A 27,076-nucleotide genomic window follows, 5' to 3' on the forward strand; every position below is an offset into this window, starting at 1 on the left:
TAGCTGGGAGCACCTTATATGCCAGAGGCTGTGCGTGAACAGCCCAGGAGTGGGGGTTCTCACAGCAGAGCAGGGTAAGGCTGGCTCCCAGAGTCAAGGATTGGAGTGACCTAGCAGATCACTGGTCCAGATAACACCAGAGGAGATCATCACAACCTCTTACATAGTTTTTAAAAAAAGACAGAAATCTTAAGGCAGACAAGGAAGATTTTGGTATCTGGTGGATAGAGAGGAGACAGAATTTATAACTAGTTATGTTTCTGCTGTCAAACCAAAATTCAAGTACAAGTACCATAGGAATGGAAAAAGTAATACATCAGATGAGCTCATTGGGGGAAGCTCTTGCCTGGCTGTACAAATGGAGGTGGAAGGTTTCTGGTGTCTCTGCCCCTCCAACCATGTACAGCCAAACAAGATGCAGCGGATCTGGCGTTTATCTAGCTGTACAATATAAATGCACTGGAATTTTCATTGAAAGAACCAACGGGAAGAAGATGGATTTGGAGCTGAAAGAGGGGTTGGGGAAATGTTTCATACCCCAAAGCTATGAGAGAAAGCTGGATAGGGAGAGGGGGTTCCCCTGAAACCAAACGGAAGCCTGAAGGAAGGGTATGAGGAGAAAGAAGTGGGATGGGGAACATAGGGGCTAGCTACGCTAGGGGCAGCCATGCTAGCCTCATGGCTGGCTCTCTGATCATGCAGAGAAGTTGCATGATGACAGCAGTCAAGGCTGCTGTTAGGAAGTTCTGACAGAATAGATGAAAACTTCTTTATCAACAAGTGCAGCCTGGGAATAAAATACCCTAGGAGTCATCAAAACCAGGTATCAGGACAACAGTCAGCATAACCAACAACAGCGCTCCACTTACCCACGGGGAAAGTCCTTATGCAAGTGATTTAAATTTACTCTAATGACTCAAAGGATCAATATTAAAAACTTCTTGCAGTGCTTACCTCATTGACTAATAGATTTAGAGATAAAGGTTTGCTACTCTGTTGATATTGGATTTAGGTTTTATTACTGTGTTACTTACTAACATGTACTTTGCTTAGCCCAATACAAACCATTTCTCTTTGAGTCCTTTCATGTCAACTCACCTCAAGCGATAACAATAATCTTAATCCTCAACAGTCACATGGTATTTTATATCTCCAATGCACCGTGCAAGAATTAAGTGAGTAGAGACATAAGACCAAATTCTCTAATCAGTGACTCCCATTCAACCCTATTGATCTACAGGAAGGTGACAAGAATGGTAAAACTTTACTACTTTTTCCTCTTGCATTCGATCAAATCCTTCCCTCAGGGAACCTGTGCACATGAGGGCAGGAACTGCCCCCTTGATTTCATTTCTGCTGTATCCCCATTGTTAAATCGTAGGCATTAACCCTAAACAAAGATCTTGCCCACCATTCATCAAATGTTTTCTTTTTTCTTTTTTTTAGTGTAACTGAAAACACATAGGAACATAAGAATGGCCCTACTGGGTCAAATCAAAGGTCCATCTAGCCCAGTATCCTGTCTTCCAACAGTGGCCAGTGCCAGGTGCCCCAGAGGGAATGAACAGAACAGGTAATCATCACATGATCCATCCCCTGTTGCTCATTCCCAGCTTCTGGCAAACAAAGGCTAGGGTCACCATTCCTGCTCAATGTAATTTAAAATAATTCAGGACTCAACTGAGGTCAATGGGACTACACCTGCAAGGAAGAGTACACCAGCATGCATAAGGATTGTGCAATCTAGCCCTAAGAAATGTGATGAACAATAGGCGTCACTTATCTTTTGGTTTTACATTCTGCAAAGACAGAAAAAAAGTCCCATTCCTTCTCCTACTTTTCTTTTGAGTTCTGTAGCTCTCCCAGTAGACATGCAGAAACATGAACTGCCTATTGTGATGATTAATCAGTCTGCTTTACTTACCTCTGAAATAGACTTAACAAAGCGGATCCCATCATTAGCTCCTTTGACTTTAGCCAGACAGTCGCAGAAGTAATCCCAGTAGTCTTTTCTGTTCCCCAGCAGTGTGGTCTTTTCTCTCTGGTCAAACTTCAAAAGGAAGAAACACTTAGAAAAATTTAAGACACTGAAACACAGAGTTATTCTATGTTTCTCTCCCACTGATATTCACATTCACAGCTATTAATTTTAATTAACAGGAGATGTGTGTGCACATCAAAAAAAGGGAATAGACATCATTCTAGATCAATACAATTTGATGAATTTAAATGCTGCTCTACAGTCCAAAAGACAAATTCAAATTAGGGCTGTCAAACCACTAAAAAATTAATCACGAGATACAAAAATAACTGATTAATTGCAGTTATAATCCCACTGTTAAACAATAATAGAATACCATTTATTTAAATATTTTTGGATATTCTCTACATTTTCAAATATACTGATTTAAATTACAACACAGAATACAAAGTGTACCGTTCTCTAGAACAGTGCTCAAAGCATGGAGGGGCAAATGAATGTTTAGCATATCTGGCACATAAATACCTTGCAATGCTGGCTATAAAAATGCCATGTGAATGCCTGTTCTCACTTTCAGGTGAGATTGTAAATAAGAAGCAGGCAGCAGTACCTCCTGTAAATGTCTACAAACTTTTTTGTCTTAGCAATTGGCTGAAGAAGAAGTAGGACTGAGTGGACTTGTAGGCTCTAAAGGTTTTCATTGTTTTGTTTTTGAGTGCAGTTATGTAACAAAAAAAAATCTACATTTGTAAGTCGCACTTTCATGATAAGGAGATTGCATACAGTACTTGTATGAAGTGAATTGAAAAATACTATTTCTTTTGTTTCTTTTTTACAGTGCAAATATTTGCAATAAAAATAATAATATAAAGTTAGCACTATACACTTTGTATTCTGTGCCATAATTGAAATCAATATATTTGAAAATGTAGAAAAACATCAAAAAATAAGTATAATAAATTTCTATTGGTATTCTTTGGACTAGATGACCTCCTGAGGTCCCTTCCAACCCTGATATTCTATGATTCTATTATTGTTGAACAGTGCGATTAAAACTGCAATTAATCGCAATTAATTTTTTTAATCGAGTTAATTTGTTTTGAGTTAATCGCTTGAGTTAACTGCAATTGACAGCCCTAATTTAAATAATCAGCTAAATTAAAGAATAGCCATTCAAATCTATTCAGAACTCATAAACTGATCACTGGGATTTACAGCATTTCCAATATTAATACAGTGCACAAATGTAGGTCAATACATTGAAGATAAGGTACTGAAAAATAGGTACATAAATCCATACAGCTTACAATGAACTCAACATAGATCACAAAATGCTTAACAAAAAGTGGATACGCAGTATTATCCCCATTTTACAGGCCAATTGAGGAACAGACTGGTTCAGTGACTTTTCCGAAGACAGAGTGAGCCATTTACAGAATCATGAAATGAATCCAGATCTCATGGAGTGGAGAACTGTGAGCCAATGACTCATAAAATGACTAAGCAGACTGGAGTATAGTGGTAGCTGTGTCGAGCCCAGGATATTAGAGAGACAAGGTGGGTGAGGTAATCTCTTTTATTGGACCAACTTCTGTTGGTGAGAGAGACAAGCTTTCAAGCCACACAGAGCTCTTCAGCATGTCCCTCTCTCCAACAGAAATTGGTCCAATAAGGAATATTACCTCACCCACCTTGTCTCTCTAACCAGACTGAAGATATTCACAGCAAAGTAACTTTTCCTTTTTACTTGGTTTTTGATCAAGGATTAAAAAAACAGACATTTCAACTGAAAAAACCCTACTCTTTGTATTATATTTTCGATGTTATAAAACTATTTTTCATAGCAAAGTTATGTTTTTGCTTGCAAAAACCTATATATTATACAGGTAATTATATTTATGAAATAATTATTTTTTCCCTTAAAATATGTCATTTTTCTTATTACCAAAGAGCTTCTGTGATAATGTAAAATGGCATGTTTCAAAGTCAAGTTATAAAAGCTCCCCATACAATGCAAAATTCCTTGTGTTCTCAAAAGCAACCTACTAGTTATGATACATTGCTTTTGCACATAAGCATATTTACTTTCTATTGTAATAGGTGCAATAAGTATTGATGCACGGGAACCCAACAACTAAAAGGAAAGAGGTCTGTACTGTACTTAGTTAGAATACATTCTGATTTTTTAATTAATAACTAGATTCATTACTGAACCTTAAAGGTAAGAGAACAATACAGATGAAGGAAAGTCCAGTTCTCCCATATTATTAGGGCTCTATTAAATTTGTGGCCATGAAAAACACGTCACAGACCGGAAAATCTGGTCTTTTGTGTACTTTTTACCCTGTACTATACAGATTTCACAGGGGAGACCAGCATTTCTCAAACTGGAGGTCCCGACCCAAAAGGGGACCACGGGGTAGGGGGTGACGGGGGTGCAAGGTTATTATAGGGAGGTTGCAGTATTGACACCATTACTTCTGCGCTGCCTTTAGAGCTGGGTGGCCAGAGAGCGGTGGCTGTTAGCCGGGCACCTGGCTCTGAAGGCAGCACCTCGCCCGCAGCAGCGCAGAAGTAAGGGTGGCAATACCATCCCATGCCATCCTTACTTCTGTGCTACTGTTGACGGTGGCTCTGCCTTCAGAGCTGGGCTCCCGGACAGCAGCTGATGCTCTCCAGCCAGCCAGCTCTGAAGGCAGCGCCACCACCAGCAGTAGTGGAGAAGTAAGGGTGGCAACACCACAACCCCCTACAATAATCTAATGACCCCCACAACCCCTTTTGGGTCAGGACCCCTACAGTTACCACACCAGGAAATTTTAGATTTAAATATCTGAAATAATGAAATTTATGATTTTTTAAATCCTATGACCATGACTTTAACCAAAATGGATGGTGAATTTGGTGAGGCCCAACATATGATTGTGTCACTTACCTGTAAAAGGTACTCAAGCTTGTAGGAAAACTTTTGCAAGTTGATGCTGTCATCGGTGATTGGTTCCCCTCCTTCTCTAAATTCTTTGCTTAACTCTGTCACAGCATCTTTAAAACAAGACACCAGAATAGGTGACTAAAGATAAATGATGTTTGGGGTTGAATACGCAAACATTTTGAAATAAATAAATGGGGTGTCTCTCTTTACATTGTGTGTATGTATTCACTTTTTCAGTCAGAGTGTTTTAGGGGATGTCTAAACTGAAGTCGACCTATGTTAGGTCAATTTACAACGTGCGATGGCTGATGTCCACACTACCCACCTTCGATCGGGGATGTGTGTCCTCACCGACTGAAGAGGGGCAGCATGGGGGGCTGAGAGCCAGAGCTCTCAGCTCTGCACAGTTCCCCGCTAGGAGCCCACCTGCTCCCCTGGGCTTCACGCCTCCCCGCCAGGAACAAGAGGTAGCCACCCGGGCTTCTCACCTCCCTGCTCTCCACCAGGAGCAAGGGGCTGCTTCTCAGCTCCCTGAGCAGGGATCTGGGACGGGGGGCAGCCAGGCTCTAGCTGGAGCCCACTGCCGCCCCAGGCTTTCTTGTCAATTTGGAGCCAACAGCTGATGTAAGTAACACAGTGTCTACAGAGACATTGCGTAGCCATAACTATACTAACACAAGCCCTATGCCTCTCATGGAGGTAGAGATATTATGTCGGTGTAGTAGGGCACTAAGGCTATGTCTACACTACTGCAGTAAGTCAACCTACTCTACACAATTCCCACTGCGTGAATAACCTTAGGTCGAGTTACCGCGGGGTCTACACTGTGGGGGGTAGACGGCAGAAACTCTCCCGTCGACTTACCTTACTCTTCTCATCAGAGGTAGAGTACAGGGGTCGACTGGACAGCGATCACCTGTCGATTTGGCAGATCTTCACTAGACCTGCTAAATCGACTGCTGGTGGATCGATCTCAGAACGTCAATCCTGGCTGTAGCGTAGATGTAGCCTTACATCGGCGGGAGCAAGGCTGTTGTGTGTACACTGACATAATTAGGTCGAGGTAAGCTGCCTTATGTCAACCTAACTCTGTTAAGTAGACCAAGCCTTAATGACAGTACAGGATCTTGCTGATAGACTCATAGTCCCAGGGTGTGCAAAACAAAAATCTACAGTTTACGTTGTGTCCATTTGTTATATTGTTTTATTTGTTTCTACCCTGCTGGAAATAACTAGACTGTAAACCCTTCTCCCTAGAAACTCATAGCACTGGAGCAAACCAACTGTGAAATCTTGAAGAGCCCCACCAGTATTTCTCCCCTGTTGCTTTTATTAGAGAAAAGAGAAAAAATATTGTTTCAGTTTGTATATACATCTCCCTGCACGGGGGCAATGGGAATTCTGATTCAACAGGATGGAGAGTGTAAGCTGCTGAAGAGGATCAGCAGATTCACTGACATAAGAACTGTCCTTCACTCAGGATATTTACCTCCTCAACGTTTTATTCTGGAAGTTTCAGAGTGTGCTGGCTACAATACACAAATGAAAATAAATAGGCTAATCCTGTAATAATTAGGCATGGAATTCTGCTGTCTCCAAGTGGACTCTGCCATCGCAAAGGGCTATCCTTCTGAGTAGCACCATAAATTGCTGATTTTACAGGTTTCTGTAAAATTCCTTCTCAGTGCCTAATTGGGCTTTAGGTCTCAAGCTCTAGTAATGAAGGAGAGCTAAACAAATACTTAATTTGTCGGTGTGGGGGCCAAACCAAATGAATAATAAAAAAATTCAGTTTGTTTTGAACCAAAACCGATATTTTTGAGATTTTCTTCACCAAAAGTAAAATGAAGGGAAAAAAAGTTTTAGATAACAATTCCCTGAAATGAAAAATTAGAATGAAACAAAGTTTTTTTGTTTGGTTTCATTTCATTTTTGGGGTGTTTTTGGATCCAAAATTAAATTTATTCCATTTTTTGTTTTGGGCAGTTTTTATCCTTTTTTATTGTTTTTTAGATTTTTTTAAAAAATAAAGATAGCTAAATATCAAAACGTAATGTTTCAAAATGAAAAGTTAAAATGTTTCTTTTCAAAATGGATTTTCTTTTGGGGAAAAAAATATTCCATTTTTTTCTGCTGAAACTATTTGCCAAATTCATAGTTTGTGAATAGTTTCAGTGCCTGGGAAAAAAAATAATTTTTTGGTAAATTTGCTATTCGCTGAATTTTGTTTTTGCCCAGCTTTATTTATTACTGCATGAAATCTACAGAGGGAACAAAATCCCTTCTTATTGGAACTCAAGTGGGGTCTCTATACTGTGTCAGAGAGAGTCAGAGTCCCAGCTCATGGCTTTGCCTTGTCTTTCATATGAGGCATGAACCCAAAGCCTTGACCATTTGTGGTCATTAAGGATCCCTCACACTTTTCTCAAGTGGAAAAGTCTTAATCATAGAAATGTAGGGCTGGAAGGGACCCCGAGAAGTCAACAAGTCCAACCCTCTGCACTGAGACAGGACCATGTAAATCTAGACTATCCCCGACAGGTGTTTGTCCAACCTCTTCTTAAAAACCTCCAGTGAAGGGGATTGCACGACCTCCCTTGGAAGCCTGTTCCAGAGCTTAACTCCCTTTATAGTTAGAAAGATTTTCCTAATATCTAATGTAAATCTCCCTTGCTGCAGATTAAGCCCATGGCTTCTTGTCCTACCTTCAGTGGACATAGAGAACAATTAATTGATCACCATCCTTATTATAACAGCCTTTAACGTATTTGAAGACTGGTATTACGCCCCCCTCAAGCTTCTTTTCTCAAGACTAAACATGCCCAGTTTTTTAATCTTTCCTCATGTGGCAGGTTTTCTAAACCTTTTATCATTTTTTGTTGCTCTCCTCTGGACTCTCTCCAATTTGTCCACCTCTTTTCTAAAGTGTGGCACCCAGAGTTGGACACTCCAGTACTCCAGCTGAGCTCTCATTAGTGCCAAGTAGAACAGGACAATTATTTCCTGTATCTTACATATAACATGCCTGTTAATACACCCCAGAATGATATTAGTCATTTTTGCAGCTGCATCACATTGTCATCTCTTATTCAATTTGTGATCCCCTATAACCTCCAGATCCCTTTCAGCAGAACTACCATTGAACGAGTTATTCCTCATTTTGTAGTTGTGTATTTGATTTTTCCTTCTTAAGTGAAGTACTTTGTACTTATCTTCATTGAATTTCATCATGTTGAATTCAGAACTTCAAAATTTGTCAAGGTCGTTTTGAATACTAACCATGTCCTCCAAAGTGCTTGCAATCCCTCCAGATTTGGTGCTCATCTGCAGATTATATAAGCATATCCTCCACTCCATTAACCAAGTCATTAATGAAAATATTAATTACTACTGGACCCAGGACTGACTCCTACAGGACGCCACGAGATACGTCCTCCCAGTTTGACAGTGAGCCATAGATAACTACTCTTTGAGTATGGTCTTTCAATCAGTTGTGTACCCACCATATAGTAATTTCCTCTAGACCACATTTCCCTAGTTTGTTTATGAGAATGACATGTGGGACTGTGTCAAAAGCCTTACTAAAATCAAGATATATGACATTTACTGCTTCCTCCCTGTCCACTAAGCCAGTAACCCTGGCAAAGAAGGAAATTAGGTTGATTTGGAATGCTGGCTATTCCTTATAACCCTATTATCATCCAAGTGCTTACAAATTGATTGTTTAACAATTTGTTCCAGTATTTTTCCGGGTATTGAAGTTAGACTGACTGATCTATAATTCCCCGGGTCCTCTTTGTTAATGATAGATACTATGGTTGCCATTTTCCAGTCTTCTAGGAACTTACCAGTCCTCCAGGATTTCTTGAAGATAATGGTTAACAGTTCCAACATTGCTTCAGCAAGTTCCTTAAGTACCCTAGGATGAATGTCATCAGGCCCTGCCAACTTGAATACATTTAACCTATTTAAATATTCTTTAACCTGTTGTCATAAATATAAAGGGAAGTATAAACACCTTTAAAATCCCTCCTGGCCAGAGGAAAAACCCTTTCATCTGTAAAGGGTTAAGAAGCTAGGATAACCTCGCTGGCACCTGACCAAAATGACCAATGAGGAGACAAGATACTTTCAAAAGCTGGGGGGAGGGAGAAACAAAGCCTCTCTCTCTCTCTCTCTCTGTCTGTGTGATGCTTTTGCCGGGGACAGAACAGGAATGGAGTCTTAGAACTTAGTAAGTAATCTAGCTAGATATGCGTTAGATTCTGATTTCTTTAAATGGCTGAGAAAATAAGCTGTGCTGAATGGAATGGATATTCCTGTTTTTGTGTCTTTTTGTAACTTAAGGTTTTGCCTAGAGGGATTCTCTATGTTTTAAATCTAATTACCCTGTAAGGTATTTACCATCCTGATTTTACAGAGGTGATTCTTTTACTTTTTCTTCTATTAAAATTCTTCTTTTAAGAAACTGAATGCTTTTTCATTGTTCTTAAGATCCAAGGGTTTGGGTCTGTGTTCACCTATGCAAATTGGTGAGGATTTTTATCAAACCTTGCCCAGGAAAGGGGGTGTAAGATTTGGGAGAATTTTTTGGGGGGAAAGACATTTCCAAATGGACTCGTTCCCAGTAACAGGTGTTAGACGTTTGGTAGTGGCAGCGAAAGTCCAAGGGCAAAAGGTAAAATAATTTGTACCTTGGGGAAGGTTTAACCTAAGCTGGTAAAAATAAGCATAGGGGGGTTTTCATGCAGGTCCCCACATCTGTACCCTAGAGTTCAGAGTGGGGAAGGAACCTTGATACCTGTTCTTCCCCTATTTTGGCTTGCGTTCCTTATCCCTTGTTAGTATTAATTGTATGTAGTATCTGGTCACCATTAACCTTTCTACTGGAGTCTGAAGGAAAATTAAGGCCTTAAACATTTCAGCTTTCTTGATGTCATCAGTTAGTGGCTCTCCTTCCACACTAAGTGGAGGATCTACACTTGCTTTTGTCTTTCTCTTGCTCCCAATGTATTTATAGAATCTTATTGCCTTTTCTGTCCCTTGCTAGGTGTAAATCATTTTGCGCCTTAGTCTTTCTGATTTTGTTGCTACACATGAGTGCTATTCTTTTGTACTCCTCCTTAGCAATTGGTTCATGTTTCCACTTTTTGTAGGATTCCGTTTTGATTTTCAGGTCATTAAAGAGCTCCTGGTGGAGCCATATTGGCCTCTTACCATTCTTCCTATCTTTCCTTCTGTCATAAATATAAAGGGAAAAATAACCACCTTTCTGTATACAGTGCTATAAAATCCCTCCTGGCCAGAGGCAACATCCTGTTACCTGTAAAGGGTTAAGAAGCTCAGCTAACCTGGCTGGCACCTGACCCAAAGGACCAATAAGGGAACAAGATACTTTCAAATCTTGGGGAGGGGGAGGGGGAAGGCTTTTGTTTACGTGTTTGTTCTCTCTTGGGACTGAGAGAGGCCAGACAGAAATCCATCTTCTCCAACCCCTCCTAATCCAAGTCTCCAATATTGCAACCAATATACGTAAATCAGGCAAGGTGGATTAGTTTATCTTTTGTTTTATGTGAATTTTCCCTGTGTTAAGAGGGAGGTTTATTCACGTTTTCCGTAACTTTAAGGTTTTGCCCAGAGGGGGATCCTCTGTGTTTTGAATCTGAATACCCTGTGAAGTATTTTCCATCCTGATTTTACAGAGGTGATTCTTTTATCTTTTCTTTCATTAAAATTCTTCTTTTAAGAACCTGATTGATTTTTCCATTGTTCTTAAGATCCAAGGGTTTGGGTCTGTGTTCACCTGTACAAATTGGTGAGGATTCTTATCAAGCCTTCCCCAGGAAAGGGGGTGTAGGACTTGGGCGGATATTTTGGGGAAAGACGTCTCCAAGTGGTCTCTTTCCCTGTTCTTTGTTTAAAACGCTTGGTGGTGGCAGCATACTGTTCAAGGACAAGGCAAAGTTTGTACCTTGGGGAAGTTTTTAACCTAAGCTGGTAAGAATAAGCTTAGGGGGTCTTACATGCGAGTCCCCACATCTGTACCCTAGAGTTCAGAGTGGGGAAGGAACCCTGACAGCTTCGCATCAGGATAGTTTTCAGTTGTCCCTTGAATATTGTCTCTCTGAGAAATTACAAGGTCATTTGAACTTCTTTTTCCCTTAGTTTTCTTCCCATAGGACCTCACCTATCAGTTCTCGCAGTTTGTTAAAATCTGCTTTTTTGAACTCCATTGTCTTTATTCTGCTGCTCTCATGCCTTCTTTTCCTAAGAATCATGAAATCTATCATTTCATGATCACTTTCACCCAAATTGCCTTCCACCTTCAGATTCGCTACCAATTCCTCCCAGTAGGTCAGAATCAATTTAAAATGGCTGTTCCCCGGGTTACTTCCTCCACTTTCTGGAACAAAAAAGTTGTCTCCAATACATTTCAAGAACTCTATCGTCCAGACTGCATAATGCCGTCTTCCCTACCTAAATCGCCTCCTGTAATTTATTAAATCTGTTAAAAGACTTTGCCTTTCCCCGCTCACCAATTTATATTTTTAATCTGAAAAATAAAGGGGGAGGGGAAAAGGATTATTTGGAGAAGGAAGCAATGACAGGTGTAAGGAATGGCTCTAATATATCATGTCCTATTCCCCTTGAGTTGTCAAAAACAACAGTGGTTGAAGATGCTCATTTTAATGATATAAATAAATAAAACAAAGATTAAATTTCTCCTCCATTGCAGCTGTTGCCCATTTGAACAGTCACACACAGACAAAAAGAAATACAGTTCTTTGCCCTTATATCGCACTTTCTGTTTTAGGAGCCAATCTGCTAGATCAGGGGTTCTCAAACTGTGGGTCAGGACCCCAAAGTGGATAGCAACCCCATTTTAATGGAGTCGCCAAGGCAGGTATTAGACTTGCTGGGGCCTGGGGCCAAAGCTGTGCCCGCCCCCATCCAGGGCGATGGAGCTCTGGCTTCGGCTTTGGCCTTCCCTGCCAGGGCAGCAGGGCTCGGATTTTGGCCTCCCCGGCACAGGGCAGTGGGGCTCAGGTGGGCTCTGGTCCCCTCTTCTGGGGTCACGTAGTAATTTCTGTTGTCAAAAGGGGTCGCGGTGCAATGAAGTTTGAGAACCCCTGTGTTAGATGAACATTAGGACGGAAGAACCCAATGCACAGCTACAGACTAGGGACCGAATGGCTAGGCAGCAGTTCTGCGGAAAAGGACCTAGGGGTGACAGTGGACGAGAAGCTGGATATGAGTCAGCAGTGTGCCCTTGTTGCCAAGAAGGCCAATGGCATTTTGGGATGTATAAGTAGGGGCATAGCGAGCAGATCGAGGGACGTGATCGTTCCCCTCTATTCGACATTAGTGAGGCCTCATCTGGAGTACTGTGTCCAGTTTTGGGCCCCACACTTCAAGAAGGATGTGGATAAATTGGAGAGAGTCCAGCGAAGGGCAACAAAAATGATTAGGGGTCTGGAACACATGAGTTATGAGGAGAGGCTGAGGGAGCTGGGATTGTTTAGCCTGCAGAAGAGAAGAATGAGGGGGGATTTGATAGCTGCTTTCAACTACCTGAAAGGGGGTTCCAAAGAGGATGGCTCTAGACTGTTCTCAATGGTATCAGATGACAGAACGAGGAGTAATGGTCTCAAGCTGCAGTGGGGGAGGTTTAGATTGGATATTAGGAAAAACTTTTTCACTAAGAGGGTGGTGAAACACTGGAATGCGTTACCTAGGGAGGTGGTAGAATCTCCTTCCTTAGAGGTTTTTAAGGTCAGGCTTGACAAAGCCCTGGCTGGGATGATTTAACTGGGAATTGGTCCTGCTTCGAGCAGGGGGTTGGACTAGATGACCTTCTGGGGTCCCTTCCAACCCTTATATTCTATGATTCTATGATTAACAAATTAAGGCTTGACAACATCTGCGAGGTACACAAATGTCCTCATTTTTTCAGATGAGGAAACCGAGGTGCAGGAATACTGACCACTGATTTAAGGTGCTTCAGTTTTTGAAAGCCAAACTTTGGCTTGTTGTGGGTCCTTGGTACTTATGAAAAATAGGCCTAGAGGTGGGCATCCAAAACCACTGATGAGTTTTGAACATTTTGGCCTATGTGCCTTCCTCAAGGCTATACAGGAAATCTGTGGCAAAACTAGAAAAAGAACAATAGTCTCCTAACTAATCTGTGCCTTAACCGTAAGACCATCCTTCCTGGATCTTCTTCCTCATGCCCTATTTGATTACCAAGGATAAATCCTCACTCATCCTCCTTCCTGTTCTTCCCCTCCCATGGAGGCCTCTCATCACTGTTTGAAGCACAGTACTGTGAACTGGGTATTTGTCTTAGTGAACAATGAATGACCCATCGTGTGCATTAAAAAAAAACAACAGTAAAAAGAAATTAGAGCTGATCGTCCTCACTTTGACACTGCACTTATTTACAGCCGTTTGGCTCTGTTGACTTCAGTGGTGTTACTCCTGACTTGTGAGTGAGAGAAGATCCTAACCAGAGAGAATTTTTTCTTCTTTGTAAAACAGACATAATTTAAGATCCTACCAAAAAAGGCTTAGTAAACTTTACGTAACATTTGAAACCAGAGTCACATCTATACAGAACAGTCCAATTTCCTGTTACAATGCCATACACAGATATCAGACAAACACTTCCCCTGTTCAATTAAAACATGAGGAATGCAGGCCAGCCTACAGATTTAATCTGCCAACAGGCACCATACCTTGCAAATCTCTGATAATCCTCTGTAGCTGGCTTTCTCCACTAGTTGCTGCCATCATGAAAACCAAAGGAGGTGCAAGCCCACGCTGTTAAACTCTTCACCCAGCTAGACAAAAAAAAGCACAGTTCACATCCTTGATGACCATTCAGTTGGAGGAGATTAGTTTCCTTTGTGGCATCTGCAATTCTAAAGAAGAAAATCTATTTATATATAATCTGGTACAAACAGCACATGTGCACACGCATACACACACACACACACACACACTAACACATACACTGACTTAACTATGGTGCTTTGGATTTTTAAATCACATTTAATAATGTTTCCATAGTGAGGTTTTTTCCTAATAACCCCGTTGTACTATTTTCTTTTTAATTTAACCTTCCCTGTCTCCCCTTTTCAAATTTAGCAAAATCAATTTTGACAAATTTTCATTCCCCCATTGGAGCTATGACACAAGCTAGTTTCACTGTCTAGTCCAAGCTAGGATTCTATATAGTTAATCCTTTGATCCTGAGTGAAGTTCTGATAACGCGAGAGCGTCCCAACAGGAGCTCTACGCAGTACCTTTTCTATATGGAACACAGAACAGTGTTACAAGCACATTTCCTTCACTCCAGAAAGCAGCAACCTTACTAGCCAGAGTACCAAGAACGAACCTTAGCGTCCTAGAATGAGTATGGTCTAATTGTCTCCTCTGGGATCGGCGGATATTCCCATTCTGATTTGGTCAATTCACTGTTTTACTTGAGTCATAAACCTCCAGATTATTTTCAAAACAGCCTGGTCTCCTCTCTCTTCTTAATACTCACAGTTTCCAGTACCACATTATTTTAAGGTATGTTACAGCATCCCTGGCTAGTACACTACTATAGTTAGGGCCTATGGGGGGTTCCTATTCAGTTTTCAGCTCCAGTCACAACGGCAAGTTAATTCATAATAAATAATAATAATAGACAACCTTTGAGTAGCACTTCTCATTCACAGATTTCAAAATATTTTATAAAGATGGATAAACATTCAGAGCCAAATTTTCAAGTGCTCGATGCTCAGAATTGGGGGCAAATTTTCAAAAGAGCTCATCTCCCACTGAGGCACCTAATAAGGGGCAGATTTTCAAAAGCTCTGGGCACCCAGCAGCTCCTGTTGTGACACTTCTGGCCAGATTTTGAAAAGAGCTCAACACTCAAAATGCTGAGTCTGTTGAAAATCTGGCCCCACTTGTATATGTTTTAATACAAATATAACTGTTGGGTTATTTTATGTAACTGCGATGATCACAGTCTTTTCAAGCACTGGTGTGAGAAGATTAAATAGCTGCACACATCTCTTCCATTCTTTATATAACTATACAGACATACTCCAGTGGGTTTTGGGGAGAGACCAGATGAGTCATAGAGGTGACACTTTAAAACTTATGTGCCCACGTGCTGCTTTGCTGTGTACCTGTCACAACCAATCCTTGGCCTTTTTGACACAAAGTAAAGGTAATTAAAATAAACCTTAGCAAAGAGAGTGACAGACAAATAAATAAAAGGCTAAAATTGTTCTCTCAAGTGCACGACTCTTAATACCCAAATTTAGTCAATGTGCTGTTTTCCACTGCCATGCTTTGATGTCTATTGGTCGTGTTATTAGGCTGGGCTAGATCTCCCTGTCCTACGGAGCACACTTGTTTCTCTGAAGTCCCCAGCATGCACTTGCTGCTATATAAAAATTCAATAATAATAAATAATAATAATAATAATAATATTCAGAATACACATATACCTTTGCTATTTAAAAGCAGCCCTTGTTCTGAAGGCAACACACTGGATACAATGCCAACAATCAAAAAACAGAGTGAGCTCTTCAGCGTGTGTGAATTGGAACAGTTGCACTGATGGAGCTATACCAATTGACACCTGTTGAGATTCTGGAACACCAGGTCTAATTCTGATGTCACACTGGTCATAAGCAGGAGTATCTCCATTGAATTCACTGGAGTAACACCAGCAAAAATCAATGCAAGATCGACCAGAACCAACTCCCCTGCTTTCTTTTGATACTGTATCTTTAGCTTCATGGTGTAATGATTCCTACCTTAATTCTGCTTAGGGGTTGCATACAATAACATCTCCATGTTTCTTGGTCACTGGTTGAGTTTGGTTATGGTCAACAACATGATAAAGCATCCTGCATTAGAGAAGTTATCCCATATAATATAACAAACACAGCACCCTCCCCACTTCACCAGGCCACTTTACAGCTTTGGTGCTGGGGCAGAAGGTGCTGCTGTGGGTGGTAAGTGCCCCCCTGGCAGGTTAGTATAGGGCACCCATTGAATTGGGAGGCTACATCCAGCCTTGGCACTGAGCACCCTTCTCGATTTCCCAGAGCAGCCACTGAATAAAAAGGGATGATCCTGGGAAAACCTGGACAGGTGGCGACCCTAGTCCCCACTCCTGCTGCTATGCAGGGACGAGGCAAAATCACAATCTCTGAGCTCGGGAAGCACAAAGGCCACGAGACCATCATCTATAGCAGCACAAACCTCTGCAAAAAAGGTGCAGAGTGGAGGGTTTACATTATGACCGAGCACCCTCTACTGTGCAACAGCCCGGCAGGGGACAGCATACACTGAAATCTGTAATAGCGTAGCACCGTGGTGGCACTCAGTTGCGTTGAGTGGAGCTCCGGGAGGCATTGTACCTGTCATACTCCTGGCTCACCACCTCTCAGAGTCTGATCTGCACAGAGAGGCCTCTGCAGGATTGGAGGAAGATGTTGTGGAGATATGTCTGGGTTCTGGGTCTCTGCTGCTCACAGACGCAGGGGGGATGATTCAACCCTGGCAGCTTTTGCAAGGAAAGACTGTACTTAAATTGCTTCTGCCTCGTTCCGCAATCTGTAACATGGGGATAAATAGCACTTCTCTACCACAATGGGATGTTCTGAGAATATATACACTAAAGACTGTGAAGCACCCAGTGGGCCATCAAAGCATCTATGAGAGATTTAAAGGTCAGAAGGACCTTTATGATCGTCTAGACTGGTCTTCTGCATTACACAGGCTATAGTATTTCATCCAGAGTCTCACATCCTATTGTTTAGGATACAACCCACCCCACCTCTGTCTTTCTGCAAAAGTGTAAAATTATATGAAATGGGATCGGTGAAATATTAATAGATCATAACTTAATTATACAGCACACCCACACAACCTGCTTTGGTCACTTCAGCATTTATGCAAAACTCTGAGCTAGCTCCTCTCTAATGACACTGACGTTAATAGAAATCAATGGAACGACACCCATTTATACCAGCTGAAAAACTGGCACGTGATTTTCAAAGAGGGAGGTAAAGAAACTCATTGCTCTCTCCATACACTCACGTGGCAGTGTCCAATGAGTCTGGGAGGAGGCCACATTTCTTGTCATCCCTTTTGAAATACAAGTGTGTGGGTGATTAAATCTGCTTTGTAGAGGAGAAGAGCTGTGAGATTAAATGGGGAAACAGATGGGCATCAGCCCAGACTCATCCACTGGAGAGAAGAAAGATTTACCCAAAGGAGAATTAAACAAAATAACAAAGAAAAGCAATGATTATAGGTCACTTAGAGTTTAACTGCACAGTAGCTATGGAAATTCACAGTATATTTTTTATGGGAAAACCACGCTCTGAAGACAGCTCCTTTATTCTCCTTCTCCCCAAATACCTCCCGCAAAAGATCAATGACATGATAGATAGTTAGCTACATAAATCATACAGGAGGGAGCGCTTTCATTACATAATACTGTTAAACCCCTTGGACAAAATTCATTGCTCGGGTATCCACTGAGGTGTCTTAGGCTAACGTTATTACATAGTCTATGCCTTGGCCATAGAGCAGCACAGGCGCCGGGGTACCTCGCCACACATTCCTTGCCAATAGAATATGACCTTTAAGTATTCAACACCTGGTTACGATAGCACCCTGTATGGAAACCATGGGTAAGTGAAGATGCGCTAGGGCCCAATCCTACAACCCTTACTGCTGTAGTCCCATTGATTTTAAAGGTCCTGCCCCCTTGAAGAAAGTGAGCAAGGTTTGTCCCATAATAGAAGACAGGGACCGCTAACTGCAAAGCGCACTTTTGGAGGGTGACACAAGAAATCTAGCGACTGTTTCATAAATACACTAACAGCAGGCATGCATGAGTGAGCTACTAGAAATGCAGAAGAGTCACTGACCAGAAACCTCACTGCAATACTAAAGAATTAAAAAACTTTTGACATTCTATAACCTTCAGAAAGACTTTAACTTTTAAAAAAAGTATTAAATATTTACACTGACACTACAAGAAGCATACAGTTCCAATGTATATTTCTGATATCCTGCCTCAGTTTGTATAGTATCATGAATGGTACGTTACTGGCTCATTTAGCTGCTATACTCACAAAAACTAATGACTGCTGTTTGCTGTGATTAAGAATTTGAGTAATATATAGAGAGTAACATGACCCCTTTCACAGAAACATTTAAAAGGTCATTGTGCTTTATCATCACATCTTCTTGAACAAAGTTATAAACCTATGTGAGAAAATACCTACCCTCAATAGGACACATTCCGAATGAGAGGCAGCTTTAAGTCTGAATGTCAATGAAGAATTCCCAGAGCCTTAAAGTGTGGTTCCACTCTGAGAAGTGAAATCTACCTTCTTACTGAACAAATCTTCTCCCGCTGTATTTCAGTCACTTGTATCTGCTAATCACAGTTATAAAAATAAGTTTTCAGTACTTTTCATGCTGGTTTAATATTTCATAGGCAAACCTGTTATGAGAGGGTGAGCTGAAGACCATTCTGGATTTTGCATACATCCTCCCCCTCCTGCCCTCTTATTCTAGGGCTCAGGTAGTATCACTGTCATAAATATAAAGGGAAGGGAAACCACCTTTCTGTATACAGCGCTATAAAATCCGTTGGCCAGAGGCAAAATCCTTTCACCTGTAAAGGGTTAAGAAGCTAAGGTAACCTCCTGGCACCTGACCCAAAATGGCCAATGAGGGGACAAGATTCTTTCAAATCAGGAGGGGGGGGGGGAACAAAGGGTTTGGGCTGTCTGTGCGATGCTTTTGCCGGGAACAGATCAGGAATGCAAACCTTACAACTCCTGTAAAGTTAGTAAGTAATCTAGCTAGAAAATGCGTTAGATTTTCTTTTGTTTAATGGTCTGTAAAATAAGCTGCTCTGGAGGGAATGTATATTACTATTTTTGTGTCTTTTTGCAATTTAAGGTTTTGCCTAGAGGGATTCTCTATGTTTTGAATCTGATTACCCTGTAAGGTATTTACCATCCTGATTTTACAGAGGTTATTCTTTTACCTTTTCTTTAATTAAAATTCTTCTTTTAAGAACCTGATTGATTTTTCCATTGTTTTTAAGATCCAAGGGTTTGGGTCTGCTTTCACCTGTACCAATTGGTGAGGATATTATTATCAAGCCTTCCTCAGGAAAGAGGGTGTAGGGCTTGGGGGGATATTTTGGGGAAAGAGTCTCCAAGTGGTCTCTTTCCCTGTTCCTTGTTTAGAACGCTTGGTGGTGTTCAAGGACAAGGCAAAGTTTGTACCTTGGGGAAGTTTTAACCTAAGCTGGTAAGAATACGCTTAGGGGGTCTTTCATGCTGGTCCCCACATCTGTACCCTAGAGTTCGGAGTGGGGAGGGAAACTGGGCAATCACTTATTTTATTTAAAAAGAAAAAAAAAGATTTTGTAGAAAAATTGAACACATAAAAATCATGGCAAGCGAAATACCATAGCACAGGGGTGGCCAATCTGTGACCCTGGAGCCACTCACGGCTCTTCAGAACTTAATATGCAGCTCCTTGTATAGGCACTGACTCCGGGGCTGGAGCTACAGGCGCCAACTTTCCAGTGTGCTTGGGGGTGCTCACTGCTCAACCCCCTGCTCTGCCCCAGGCCCCGCCCCCACTTCACCCCTTCCCGCCCCATCCCCTGAGCCTGCTATGCCCTCGCTCCTCCCCCTCCAAGCCTCCTGCACGCCACGAAACAGCTGATTGGGAGGGAGCGGGAGGCACTGATCGGCGGGGCTGCCGGTGGGCAAGAGGCGCTGGGAATAGGGGTGGGGGAGCTGCTGACATATTACTGTGGCTCTTCGGCAATGTACATTGGTAAATTCTGGCTCCTTCTCAGGCTCAGGTTGCCCACCCCTGCCAAAGGATATCAACACATGGTAACCAGATGAAGTATGCAAAAGTATAATTGTTATATAAAATCTTGGTAGAAGAATAGTAAGGTAATACCTTAGAACACTTTACATCTATTCTATTGGCCAGGATCTTGCATTCTAGGGAGAGCAGACACTTTGCAGAATAAGAAAACCACACAATTACATGATATAGTATAAACAATGAGGAGTCCTTGTGGCACCTTAGAGACTAACACATGTATTTGGGCATAAGCTTTCGTGGGTTAAAACCCACTTCATCAGATGCTTGGAGTGGAAAACACAGTAGAAGGCATATATACAGAGTACATGAAAAGATGGGAGTTGCCAGACCATGGGGGAGGGGGAGGGTCAGTGCTAATGAGACAATTAACAGTAGAATACCAAGGGAGGAAAAATTACTTTTGTAGGGGTAATGAGGACGGCCCATTTTAAACAGTTGACAAGAAGGTGTGAGTAACAGTAGGAGGAAATTAGTTTTTGTAATGTCCCATCCACTCCCAGTCTTTATTCAGGCCTAATTTGATGGTGTCCAGTTCGCAAATTAATTCTGCAGTTTCTCGTTGGAGTCTGTTTGTGAATTTTTGCTGTTGAAGAATTGCCACTTTTAAGTCTGTTATTGAGTGACCAGAGAGATTGGCCAAACCGGACAGTCTCTACACAAAAGAATAAATGGACATAAACCTGACATCAGGAATTATAACTAATTAAAAAACCAGTAGGAGAACACTTCAGTCTCCCTGATACCACACGAATGGATCTACTCCAGCATGAGTGCTGTGTCTCAGCAAGATCAATGAGATTTTGCATAATATCTAACCATGCATCCATCCACAGTATACATTTTTCCATTTTAAATGCTCCAATATAAAAATTTATGTAAACTAGCTAACGTGCCTGCACAGAAGACTGGGGGTTTTTTCCCACGTAAGTTGAGGATTTTTTGTTTTTAAACAAAAGGTAAAGTACAACTGATTCAATAAGAATTAGGTGGGATGTAGTCTGTTATAAGACAATTTTTTAACACTCAGTGGGGGAGTGAAGTGGCAGGAAGGGCATGTGAAGCATAGAAAAAAAAATGAACCCATTTTTACTCAGCAACACTGGAACAAACAGGCCGGACACTCAAATTAAGATGCAGGTTAAAAGCTCTCCCATCAAAAAACAAACAGAACAGAGTTGATGCACTATAAGGATGCTGCCATGATTTGGGGGTGCAGTGTTTTACCCGTAATGCTCTTCGCACCAACAATGCTGAGGTGTAATGACCATTTCACGCTAACGGGGAGGCAAAGATGGACATGTGCTTATCTCACAAGGAGAGCACTGTTTCATAGGAGATATCACTATGAGAGAGATTGCACACTTGAGGAAGTAGTCAGTTAAAAGAGAAGAGGGCTCTTTTGCTGAAAGAAAATACAGTGATATCACTCTTAGCATACTTATCTGACCTTGTCTCTTCTGAGATGCCACCCCTGTTACTCTCCCAATGGATGTAACCTCAACACCTTATTCATCCACTTCTCTAACCACCGTCTCTACACCTTTTTCTGCACCACCCCCTTTGCATGGAAGCCTTCCAGAGCTGCTGCTGCGCAAGGCCCTTTCCTTCTCCTCATCCCTCCTTCAGACCCACCTCTACCTGCATGTCAAGTCAAAGACATTTACCTACAAAAAATTGAACGATTTTCTCTTTATACTTCCATGTGCGCAAACCTTTGCTGAGTAACTATGTAATCTCATTGCTGGAAAACCTGCTCTTCCTCCCTTTTCTTCCGGCACGTGTTCTGATACCTCCTTCATCGAGTCACGTCTGAAATCAGCTTGCAAGCTCCCAAAGGAGGTGCGATTCCCTGCACAAGTGGATGTGCACATGCTAGCTCTGATCGAGCTAGCACCGAAAAATAGCAGTGTAGCCACAGCAACACAGACGGAGGCTCAGGCTAGTCACCTGAGTATACATCCAGAGGGTCAAGCACGCAGCCAGAGCCACTGCCCATACCACTGCAGCCACATAGCTATTTTTAGCACACTAGCTTGAGCAGAGCTAGCATGTGTCTATCTACCCGTGCTGGGAATCACACATCCCAGCTGCTGTGTAGATATACCCCAATGCAGGAACCACGTCCCTGGAGCTATTCTAGTGATGGAGGCAATAAAGATACCTAACTAGAAAGATAAAGTATACAGCCTACATTTTTAAAGTGCCTAGTGATTTGGGGTGCCCAACCTGAAACAACCTGGGGGAGGGATAGCTCAGCGGTTTGAGCATTGGCCTGCTAAACCCAGGTTTGTGAGTTCAATCCTTGAAGGGGCCATTTAGGGATCTGGGGCAAAAATTGGGGATTGGTCCTTCTTTGAGCAGGGGGTTGGACTAGATGACCTCCTGAGGTCCCTTCCAACCCTGGTATTCTATGATTAAAGGGGACTGATTTCTAGAGGGCGGGTCCTCATCACCTACTGAAAAATCAGGCCCCTTTTAAGTGTGTAAAGTAGGGCTTCAAAAAAATGGAGACACCCAAAATCATTAGTCACTTTTGAGATTTTGGGCCTATTCTCTTGTGTGAGGAACCTCACGTACTTTTGGATATTTTAATACAACATAAGTGCTAATAAATATTAATAACCATTGCCTCTATTTAGGAGAGCTGTCCTTATTATGTTTTTTACCCAAATATAACCTCTGTCCACATGCTGTCCACCGAAAATCTCTTGTGATCCAGTGAATTTCAGTGGTACTAAAAGGGGGTGGGCGTATCCCTATTTACAGTTTTCAAATATTGGCAGATGGGTTCTTAGAAATGTCAGCATGCAGCTTTATATCACCTATACCACCAGGATTATGGCAGCGGGCAGGACATTATGGGCCCTCGCCTTTACTCTATACAAAACTCCCAATGGAATCAGTACCAAACGATAGTGAAAATATTACAGATTTGGACCCTGCATGTGGAAACCACTGCAGAGTATGAGTGGGGCAGGTAGAAGGCAGTTGAATTAAATCAAGAACGGACAGATATGCAGAGAAAACCAGAACTGTTCCCACTGAGTGAATCATGCCATCGCAAGAGCTAGGGGATGAGCACCCCTCATGTTCTTCTTTCACCTCTCCACAGCTCCATCGGTTTGCGGTGATGCCCCAGGAAGTACTGACTGAGTTCTACCACAGTACCCTGTTTTACTGTAGCGGGCCTGTTTTGGCCCTCCATTTTGTTTGTTTGGGTTGCAAAATGAAGAACTTTAAAAAGCAATTTGGCTATGGGATCTCTACAAGCACGATCCTTTTTGAACAGACAGACACATACATAATAGAAGCCTGTATTAAGCCAGCCTGATCCTGTTGTTCAATGTGATACTGATCCAGTTTGTCAGCTGTCAAAAGGGAAGTTGCTTTTGGTAAACTAAGCAGGCTCGGTTGCTGCCGCTGCAGCATGGCATTGCATATCCCTTGCACTTTGCAGCAATAAGTGACGTTACCGTGGTGCTTATACACTGCAGTGACTGGCATTCTATAAGTACCTTAGATTAGACAGATGGCAACCACAGCATATAGCAATGGCTGAAAAGATTAAATCAAAGACTATAAGACGCAAGATAAGATTGTGGGTGCAGCAAAAGCTTGCAAACACTGTTCCAGCTGAACAAATCATATTAGAGACCCTCATTTAGCAACCAAATTTTAGATTTCAGAGTAGCAGCCGTGTTAGTCTGTATCCACAAAAAGAATAGGAGTACTTGTGGCACCTTAGAGATTAACAAATTTATTAGAGTATAAGCTTTTGTGGGCTACATCCCACTTCAAACACCCCCTCCGCCCTGTCCTGAGTTTTGCTATTCCTTTTTTTGTTATATTTTGAAAAAAATGTTGTGATTTAAATTATTCATCTGCAGGTTTTGCAGCCTAAAAACAGCTGAGTTAGTGCACGAGACCCTAAAAATAAAAATTGACTACTAACAAAAGTGGAACTGCAAGAACTAGTCTATTTTCATTGTCCAAGAAAGGAGAAATGTAAAAAGTAAATAATAGTGAAAATTACACTGGATTTGAAAAATTCTCTCCATTTTAATCAACTAAGGAGTATTAGTTGATAAAGGCTAGGAAGGTCATAAAATTTTACCCAACAATGTCCCCTTAAAAAGATACTGTCAGCTTAAAAAAATCTAATAAAAAAAATTACTCAAGTTACAAGTAGTTTTAGGTACTACCTTGCCCTGGAGTTTTACCATCACATTTGCTTGCATTTTTAATAGACTCCTCTCCTGAGTTTCTGTGGTAGGCCCTGATCCTGAATATACTTCTGTATGCAAGTAAGACTTTACACTATGGGCCAGATTCCCATTTACATTAAGGCCTCTTTATACACCTCTCAGGCAATGTAGATGTATTACACCCACTTTAAGGCCACTTTACACTGTCAGAATGGTTTATAAAGGGGCTTCTGTATAAATAAGATTCAGGTTTCATGGCTAACTGACTGGAGGAAAATATGCATTTGACAGCACTGAGTCTATGGTTGATTTCACAAAGTAAACCAACTGAAACATTTGAAATATATTTTTTCTCTAATCTTTTTTCAGTCATAGGAATCTTATTTAACAACAGTAAATAATTTTTTTTCATAACAGAACTATGATTTTTTTTAAGTGAAGGTGCCCCTTTAAGGATCTCTGGAAAACTGCAAGAAGGACATCTGGTACACAGTAATACATTTGTGTAATTAAACATTGTTCTTAAATCTGTTAAACTATAAATGCCCCCTTCAAGAGAGTTTATCTTCTCTGCTGCATATTCCATTTATGTACATGCAGAACTAAAAAACACGCCTACAGTACAATTCACCAGGACCTGTGATGTTATATGGACAACATAAATTCAATTTTTGTGCACTGAAAGTTAATCACAATCTGTGGTGGTGAACTGACGGGTGGGATCAGAGTTGAAGAACTCAAGTATCCACTCTTTGTGCTCCTGAATAAGAAACATAGGGCCTGATATTCCAGATTTATACCAGTTTGAAAGGAGTAACTCGAAGACAGTCAATGGAGTTACAAGCCTGTTAAAACAGTGTGAGAGGAGAAAAGTGCAATGAATTCACCAGCCCTTTCTCCTTTTCTTATATGCAGCATTACTCCACCACATGCCGGCTGGCCAGAACAGGGTCTCTCTAGTCAAGAAGAATGCAAAGTGCATGCCAATAAAAACAGATCATAATTTCATAAACAAAAGTGATAGCTTTATACCTGTCTAACAGGTATGTGCAACAGGGTAAACAATAGTGGGAGTGCTGCACCTAAATCCTCAGACATTCTGGAGCGAGACCAGGCTGGCTTTGTGCAGACAAAATCCTCACCGTCAGCAGCAGATTTGCCTACACAAGGACTTCTGTGAATATTTAGGTCAGCATTTCATAAGTCGGGGGGGGGGGGGGGGGGGAGGATTCGTGTGCGCATTTTCTACAAAATGTCCAAACAACATTGCTCCTCCAGAAAATTTGCAGAACTCTCCTCTAATGAGAAGATTATGAACAATCAAAGACAAGTTTACACTTTGGAGAAACACAGAACTTTTTCACAATTCTATTCGGGAGAAAGAGAGACATTGTTGTTATTTCTGATGTCTATAGCATTTCACAGGCATGTAAAAACACTTCCCTGCCGTAAAGATCTTCCAATCCAAATATCGGTTACAATACTGGACTACTACAGAGAACGCCTCACACCGGGACGGAAAGAGAGCAAGACACCTCCGTGTGAACAAGGGGACCGAGAGGGAGGCAGAAGCGGCAGCAAAGGAGAGTTGGTAGGGACAGAAGAATGATGACGGGAGGAAGGCAGGGGAAAGAAAGCTTGAGAGCTTTGACGTAGCATCCCGCATATTGCATGCTAATGGCCTGGGTGGCGTTTATTCTGCTTCCTGAAAAGGTTTAAACCAGGCATGAAAAACGACTGTCAGCTGCTCCCCCAGCTGTTTGTTGTTGGCTGGCTACGGGGGGAGGAATCTACCTGTTACACCACACGCTGGAAACTTGCTGGGAAACAGTCTCACACCCTTGCCAACTTGTGAGAGTCACAAGTGGGGAGGAGCGGGGAGGGAGAAGGGAGAGAGAGCAGGGCGCTGCTGGGAGCACTGAAACCGACAGGGCCGGGAGAGAGTGTTTGGGAAGTTGCAGAGCGGGCGGCAGAGGGGCAAAGTTTTGCGGAATTGAAGGCATGCCCCTCACACACAGGGGCTCCGGCATGTGCACTCCAGGGGGTGGGGAGGGGTGTCTGCCTACAAAAGGCAACACACACACACACAGCACGTCGGAAAGAACCCCCCAGCAGCCAAGTGACAAAGTCAAAACAGAATGCAGTGACTTCTCCTGTCCCACAGAACGTAACCTGCAGAACTGAGCCTGCCTGGCCCTGCCAGCCCCTCTCCTGCCAGGCCCTGCCTCGCGCCCCCCAGCCAGGCCACTACCCGCGTGCGGGGGGGGGGGGGGGGGCACTCTGTTCACACAGGGGAAAATACGTATAGTCCACAGAGGGGAGAAAGTACATTACCTCCGCCTGGGCAGCCATTACATTGGAATACACTGAGGAGGTTTCACTACAACTCCCATGATTCCTCTGGCCTACATCTCCCATGAGTCCCTTGTCCCTCTTTAACCCTTTAATTGTACGGAGTAACAACAATGGTAATTTTCACTCCATGCATCTGAAGCAGGGTTTTTTTTTTACCCACACACGCTTATGCCCAAATACATCTGTTGGTCTTTAAGGTGCCACCGGACTCCTTGTTTTGTTTTGTTTTGTTTTTTAACAATAGTGATAATCCCTACCTCTTATCTGATACAGTACTTTTTATCTGCAGCTCTGGAAGCACTTTGTAAATGGGGTGAACACCATTCCTTCCCCCCCCCCCCCATTTTACAGATGTGGAATCTCAGGCACAAAGAGGTGAAGTGACTTCTCACACAGCAGGTCTGTGGCAAAGTTGGGATTAGCTCCAAGGACTCCCAACACCACAATCTGTGCTCTGTTGGCCGGATCACAGGGCCTCTGAGAGTCAAGAATTGTCTTCTTTCCAGCCAGCTGTTATGGGCTCCATGTCTCTGTCCCTTCTCATTCCTGTTAAATGTCATATCATTATTAATTATTATCAGTAGTATTACCATGGTGCCTAGAAACCGTGGTCATGGACCAGGGCCCCTTTATGTTTAGCATGGTACAAACACA

General features: G+C 42.1%; 1 protein-coding gene across 7 annotated transcripts in view; it reads right to left on the reverse strand.

The window, feature by feature from the left end:
• The window catches only part of LOC125631720 (FYVE and coiled-coil domain-containing protein 1), an 85,771-nt gene extending 59,317 nt beyond the window's left edge, over window positions 1–26,454 (reverse strand). Inside the window, exons 1-6 of one of the 7 annotated variants that reach the window (XM_048838820.2) lie at window positions 26,402–26,446; window positions 18,224–18,378; window positions 16,343–16,538; window positions 13,649–13,753; window positions 4,917–5,023; window positions 1,925–2,050 (exon numbers count right to left, since the gene is read on the reverse strand). In XM_048838820.2, the coding sequence (XP_048694777.1) occupies window positions 1,925–2,050; window positions 4,917–5,023; window positions 13,649–13,706 (291 nt within the window). In that variant the 5' untranslated portion in view covers window positions 13,707–13,753; window positions 16,343–16,538; window positions 18,224–18,378; window positions 26,402–26,446. Of the gene's footprint in view, window positions 1–1,924; window positions 2,051–4,916; window positions 5,024–13,648; window positions 13,835–16,342; window positions 16,539–18,223; window positions 18,379–26,401 lie in introns of all 7 variants that reach the window. The other 6 variants (XM_075125683.1, XM_048838817.2, XM_048838816.2 and 3 more) reach the window with 6 other exon arrangements.
• Window positions 26,455–27,076: the final 622 nt, after the last annotated feature.

The sequence above is a fragment of the Caretta caretta genome, chromosome 2, assembly GCF_965140235.1.
Source record: "Caretta caretta isolate rCarCar2 chromosome 2, rCarCar1.hap1, whole genome shotgun sequence".
Taxonomy (NCBI): Eukaryota; Metazoa; Chordata; order Testudines; family Cheloniidae; genus Caretta; species Caretta caretta.